The following is a 7,363-nucleotide window of genomic DNA, read 5'->3' on the forward strand; positions in this document are numbered from 1 at the left end:
TGCCGAGCGGGCTTCTGCTCCTAGGCCACAGTATGCCTTGTCCACTGTTCTTGCAAGATGCGAAAATCTTGGAGCCAAAGCCGAGAAGAGGGATTGCTGTTCGGCACCTGGGCATCCGAAGACCACCTGTAGTCGAGCTCCTCCTCTTCTGGATAACTGCTGCAGTTCCGAGAATCAAGGAACTATAATCCAGAAACATTTGGACTGCTCAATTCCTTTCTGCTGTAGTCGAAGAACAGTGCTGTGAGGGAGTGCTGAACCTAGACAGCCGAACGAAGAGAAAGAACCGCAGCAAGCAAACAGTAAACAGGGAAAACAGGAATAAAGAAAACTGTAAGAAATGAGATGCCATAAGGACACAAACACAAGAACAACAAAATTTAAGTGGTTTGGTCTTTAAACCTATATTCACGTAAGAAATGAGAAGGACACAAACACAAGAACAATAAAATTTAAGTGGTTTGGTCTTTAAACCTATATTCATAGAGGGAATCATTACGAAATTCACTATGATGAAAGAAGAATTACATGCTCGTTGTATTGAGGAATCACCATGTCTCTCTAGATCTCTCTCTCTACAAGACCTCTCCCTCAATTCTAAAGCCTCTGAACTTCTTATTCATCTCCTTGCTGAATTTTCTTCCTCCTCTTGATCTTCTTGATCAGATTTTTCTATCTCCTTATAGTGGTCATTCCACCCCCACAGGACCTCTCATCTATTTATAGATAGATGAGCATCTATTTATAGATAGATGAGGCTTTCCAAGATGCATGAAAATTACAAGTGTGTCATTTATGTCATAATTAAGAGCCATGAATAAACAATAAATCTTGAAAAAATTTAAAGGCAAATACATGCATATCACTCAATTTTTATGTATTAACTCCTAAATTTTATTTTTTATAATTATATAACCCAAAATTTTCATATCACATACAAAATGATATTACTATTTTAAATTAAGAAAAAAAATAAAATACATAATTTTATGCATACGTAAATATATGAAAATTAAAACAGCGCGCAGGATCCCAGACTGCACTTATGCCGAGTAAGCAAAACCAACCCATCTAGGTCGTCGCCTTCGCTCTGCTTGCTTCGTTGCCAGCATCCTTCTTCTCTCTTTCTATCCATCTAAACAGACATCGGAAAAACTAAGCTCGGGTTCAGCACATTCCTGGCGGAGGAAAGAAATCGCGTGATTTGTTCTGTTCTTGCTAGATCACTTCTGTCAAGAATCTCTAAAATTGTCAACTAAAAGAAGCGAAGAAGCCCTTTTCACATCATCAGGAGCTATCATCTTTTCGTTCGCTGTAATTTCTCATGCAATTCTTGCTTTCATGAAAGTTTGGGAGAGGAAGACTGAGTTCTTGCTACATAATCCGAGCAGTGTTGAATGCTGCCTTGTGATAGGCAACCGACAGTGGTTTTTGTGTTTTGCTTAATACTTGGTTAAAAATGTTCGAACTTTATTATGTCTGGAGCTTATTGCGAGCTTTGTACTGAATGAGAAGTTGGCATGGAGGAAATTAGCGGTAATGGGGATGCGCATGGAAATTTGCTGAAGCCGAATTCGATACACGCTTCTGGAAGCTTCAAAAGCTCTCTTTCCGGTAGATCTGGTGCTAGAAACTCACCTGCTTTCCGAAGGTTGCAATCCAGCAGAACTCCCAGGCGAGATTTGAGATCTGGCTCATGGAGTCTGCAATGGATCAGGAGCAATAGAGTAGTATTTTGGTTGCTGTTGATTACCATGTGGGCTTATATTGGGTTTCATGTGCAGTCGAGGTGGGCTCATAGTGATCACAGGCAGAAAGAATTTGTTGGCTACAAAGATGGGGCTTTCGGTGTTAAGAATCAAGAGGATGCATCAAAAGATTCGAAGTCTAATGGATCCAATCCCCCCAATTTTGCTGTGAAGGAACCAAAAGGTGGCAAAAACATTAAAAATTCTGATTCAAGTGATTCTAAATTATCTGTAAAAAGGATTACAAGTATGGTAAAGAGTTCAATGAGCAAGAGAGGCAGAAGGGTGTTAAAGAAGGTGGCACCAAAAGTTCCTGTGATGGAGAGCACAGAAAATGAGTCGGATGATGTTCTTATTCCAAAGAGAAACACTTCATTTGGATTGATGGTTGGGTCATTTGGGAATATTGAGGACAGAATTTTTGAGTGGAGTCCCGAGAAGCGCAAAGGAACATGCGATAGAAAAGGAAGATTTGCAAAGATTGTTTGGTCACGCACAATTATATTGATTTTTCACGAGCTCTCAATGACGGGGGCTCCACTATCAATGATGGAACTGGCTACAGAGCTTTTGAGCTGTGGAGGATACGTGAAGGCTGTGGTTCTTAGCAAAAAGGGTGGCTTGATGAGTGAGTTTGATAAGAGGGGCATCAGTATACTTGAGGACAAAGGGGAGATTAGCTTCAAGGCTGCCATGAAAGCAGACCTTGTTATTGCTGGATCAGCTGTGAGTTCTTCCTGGATTGGTAAGATGCTTCCACTCAAGAGAATGTTAATGGATGCACCTTCAAGTACCCGGAATTCTTTATCTAAATTTTGTAGATATTCATTTTGTCATTCATAGACTCCACTGCTCCCACATTTTTATTAGAATCATGAAGTTTAGCTATAATACTAGTTGTTGGGGAAAAGTGTACAATAGAGCAATGAAAAACATGAGAACTAGAAATATCAACTATGAGGACAAGTGTTATAATATGAGATAAAAATCTATGTGTTTTGATGAGGTTTGCCTATGTATTTATCTGTATAGAGATATATATTTTCACCAATTTTAGATGTGAGTGTTGCACAACCATGTTTATCCAAGCCGCGTGAATGATTGAATTGGGTCAATACTCGATCAAACTGGTTAATCACAAGTGTCGCAATTCAAGATGGTTGAATCAACTTAAATTATCATAAACCCATAGGTCTTCTATATTAGGTTAACAAGATTATCTTCTAGTCCATCTGAGATATAATTTCTCAAATTTGTTTTCAACCAAATAGTTATAAGAGATAAATCAACCCAATGAGGGCACTTTAGAGGCAATACATAATTTATTATACTTTAAACAAGTGTGCTAGAGACAACTAGCAACACCTATCAAGTGTGCCTGATTGATGATCAACTATACTACTTGACATAGACATTAAGGCAAAAAACTTATTCCAAGGCTTAGCTGTATACTTGATATTTAGGGTTTGTTTGGGAAAATTGTAGCAGTTTGAAGAAACGAGTGTGAAACTGCTACAGAAGAAACTAATTTCGCAAAAAGCTGCGGTGACTATTACAAATTTATTTTATTTTCAAAAAGTCTGATCACGACATTTTAGCAGCCGCCACACTTTAATAACTTAAGTTGAGAAAAACAGCTTTTGACCTCAAGATTTTCTAAAAAGCAGCAAGAAATCAATTCTCCAAATAGAACTGTGGTGGCGACCTGAAAAACAAAGCAGACATAAAACTGTCCCAAACAGACCTTTTGTTAGCCACCAAATTTTATTTAACTTTCTCTAATATAAACTAATTTATATATAGTCTATCTTATATCATTAGTCTTGACTTTGCTTATAGATAAAGAGCATAAGACACAAAATTTCATACAATTTTAGGGGACAATCTATTATGTTAATAGAATTCTAGACAATCCTAAATTTTAAAGTCTATTTGCCATCTCTCTCTCTTTTTTTTCAGGACACAAGTACTTTGACATGGATCAGTAATTGGATTTTCTCGATAGCAATTCAAGATATCAAACCACGAGTCAATTCTATTTGCTTCTTCATTGTGCTTGTAATGCTAAGTTAGGTTTAGTTAGATTTCACTAGAAACATAATGAGGCTATTAGTCACAATAGTTAGTGTATGCGAACTTGTCAATGTGAGAAGCACAATGATAACTTGATTTCAAGTTAGTTCCTAAAGATGGAGGATCATCTTACCGAAAAGATCCAACATGTCCTTGAGCACTTCCCTTGAGCTGTATCTCATTTTTCTCTATCTTCTCTCCATCAAGAATCTATCATGTTACTGGGCATCATCAAAATACTACAAAACCACTTTATGTCATTTGATGATGATATATTCCACCTCTTGGGATTGAGTATTGCATATACTTTACATTGATGACCACTAAAGTGTGTGGTCGAGCCAAGTAGCACCTAGGAACAAAACTACATAGAGTTTCAAGATGTTTGTCCATGATTCCTACAAAGTTAAGTTAGATCCCATTAGATTGCTTGCTCAAATCAACTCACTCCTCATTTTGAATGATTTTGTGAAGTTTTTTTGCTTTTCATAATCTTCAGTAAAGCACCATTAGGTGGTTCTCGAACCTGTGGAAAACATCACCTTCTTACTGACTTCAACAGAAGGTCTCTACACATCTGTGTGTACAAGAACCAACTTTCCATTGACATCTCTTGGAGGCTTTTGTTACTATGTCACATTCATTGGTGATCATACATAAATTTATGAGTTTATTTCTTGAAGCATAAATCTGATTTATTTAATGTGTTCAAGACTGGGAAGACCATGGTTGAGACAGAGACAGACTTAAAATTGAAATGTCTGAGGTCTGATAATAGTGGTGTGTACATTGATGGTGGGTTCAATGAGTATTGTGCGGCTCAGGGCATCAGAATGGAGAAGACCATTCCAGGGACAACACAACAAATGGTGTTTTAAAGCGCATGAACAAAACCATTAATGAGCGGGCTAAAAATATGATATTGCACACGGAACTACACCTACTTTCTGGGCAGAAGCGGTCAACACTGCAGTTTACTTGGACTGGAAATTGCCCGAGGAAATCTGAAGTGGGAAAGATGTTAAATTTTCTAACCTTAAAATTTTTGTGGTGTGAGTTTTCTCATTCCAATTTCTCTGACTTTCTTTGTCAATCGTTGTTTATCCCACAATAATTGTTTTCTGCCCATTAGGTGGTTCTCGAACCTGAGGAATTCATTACATCCTTATTAGCTTCAAGTGACAATTATACCTCAGTTTGTGTGCAGCTCAGTAATTGGGTGGGCTCATCTCAATAGGCTTATACCCATAAGCTATTCAATGATTGGCGCAAACATACTATTGACCAATGATTGAACTTAAATTGGGTAGCTAAAAGGCCATCTTCAACCTTTTTGATTCAACGTGAACATTCATTGAACTTCTTTAACCTCTTTAAGAAGTTTCATACAAATGGTATAACATAGTGAGATACTTGTTAACTTCAGCGTTCAATATGTTAGTAAGGCTTGGAATAAAAAATTTGTTAACTCCCTTTGTATTGCTTTGTCCAAGGCTCGTTCGACAACTCTAAAGTATTTGTGGCCTATTCTCTTGCTGCGATCATTGTTTGAAAGGTTGCATTAGCAGGAACTTGCTTCGAGACACAAGGCCTTAAAAATTCTACATACTTATGGGTAATTGTTGCACCCTTCATCTGCCCATTTCCTTAGCTCTAATCAAAGGTTCAATCAGGCACATTATCGCATTGGAAGGAGAACTAGTGTAGAGTAGAAGTAATAAAGATGATTAGATATGGAGTTGCAAGAAGCTGAAAAATGGAACTATCAATTTGGAGTTCAACTCTTTTGTTTGTGGTGTGTTGAAGGAGAAATATCCAAAGAACTTCTCTCTAGACATTTTAATAACACTAATGTGCGTACTTCCACTTGATTTTAAATCTTTCGGCGATAAAGATTGAATATTAATGATTAGTGCTGAAGTGATAGGTGTTGCAGAGTATCTAGTATCGATTCAGCTTTGACATTCACAGAAACTAAGTTTTGATTCATAGTGGACTCTATATCCTTCTTAGTAACTATATAAGCAAAGAAACTGATAGTTTCCACACATTTGATGATTCTATTAGTATTGGAATAGCTTTTTTTGTATCAACTTCTGGTTCCCTCCCTCTTTCTTCTCAAATATCGAGCAATACTTTTAGGATTGAGGTTCTTAATATTCTCCATGATCAAGATGTGAGGCAAGGGCCTTTAATCCATAATTTAAAGCTTTCATAACATAATCAAGGTGACATGTGTCAAAATCTCCTTGTGCTATTTCAAATTGTCAATCAAATGACACTTTTTTTGTGGGCTCTTATTGTGAAATAACTTATAGAAATTTTCATTCTTTCGTCTTCATAGAATTACTGAATTGATAACAATGAATCAAGTTAAGCTTAGACCATATCTGATGAACTTGGAATAAGTCACACCAGTCAAAATGGATGAACCGGTTTGAATCAGCTCTAACCATAAGCGGGGTGCCAAAAATGACTAAGCTCTTAGTCAATTAAGTTTTCTTGATATACCTTAGGTTTAACATTTGGCTAATTGACTTATTTTATCTAAGTTTGGAGCTCTAAATAACTGAAATAAACCAAATTAAAACAATTAAACATAATATGCAATTATGTATGATATTAAAGCTAGATGTTGAGTATTGTGTAGCCAAATAGAACTTTAAGATTAAAACAAACTCGTCAAACAAACTTGTTTTTGGTATTACTAAACTGCATAGATGCTTTAGTATCTATTATTTTACAACAAATATATCAAATTCAACTGAACCAAATTGTTTAAAATACTTAAAATAAAAGCTAGCATAACCTAGTTGAATTGAAACCAACTTTTTATGAAGATTTATATTATTTAACAAAATATTTAGATGAGATTGAATCAAATAATTCGATTTGGTTTGGTTTTTCTTAATGTTGGTTTGAATTTGATTTAAGGTTTAGTTAAATGGTTTGGTTTTTTTTATTAGAAAGTTTAAAATAAAACTGAAATGTGTATGCCCCTAACCAGAAGTCCTTAACTAGGTTATCCAGAATCATCATAGAGGTCATTTAAGGTAATGTTGCTTAAAGTTTTTATAAACCAATTAGTCAAAATAGATAAGTAGATTAAAGAGCACTCCATCAGAAGTAGTAGGTTTTTGAGCTGACTGAACTTCACCTTTTTTTTAAACTTAAAGGAGATAGGTATGACACTAATTTAGTGAAATTTTTATAGCTTAAATTTAGCTAAGAGAAGATAATGTTTGTTCATTTGTTTGTTTTTGTCTTTCTCCTTGATCCTAAAATGCCTGTTGCTCAACAATGCCCTCTTATCAATTGGTAGCAACCAAATGATGGACAATATATTTTGTATTGCTCTTTCAAGCTCACTAACATTTGTTAGCATTGAGTATTCAAGGGAGACGAGGTTTTGTGCATTGGTTTCAGCATTTGTTAAATCTTTTCATCTTAACTGTAGTTATATGTTGACCTCATTTTTAGTGAGGTCTAGTCTTCCGCTTAGGGTTTAGGATCTAGCCTTAGGGATCTCCCTTCGACTATCT

General features: G+C 36.0%; 1 protein-coding gene across 1 annotated transcript in view; it reads left to right on the plus strand.

Annotated features, from left to right (window-relative positions):
• Positions 1 to 1,028: 1,028 nt before the first annotated feature.
• LOC110027987 overlaps positions 1,029 to 7,363 on the plus strand; it is a 41,347-nt gene continuing 35,012 nt past the window's right edge. Inside the window, exon 1 of the mRNA XM_020729662.1 lies at positions 1,029 to 2,493. Within this exon, the coding sequence (XP_020585321.1) occupies positions 1,521 to 2,493 (973 nt within the window). The 5' untranslated portion in view covers positions 1,029 to 1,520. The remainder of the gene's footprint in view (positions 2,494 to 7,363) is intronic.

Source organism: Phalaenopsis equestris, unplaced genomic scaffold (assembly GCF_001263595.1).
Source record: "Phalaenopsis equestris unplaced genomic scaffold, ASM126359v1 Scaffold000477, whole genome shotgun sequence".
NCBI lineage: Eukaryota > Viridiplantae > Streptophyta > Magnoliopsida > Asparagales > Orchidaceae > Phalaenopsis > Phalaenopsis equestris.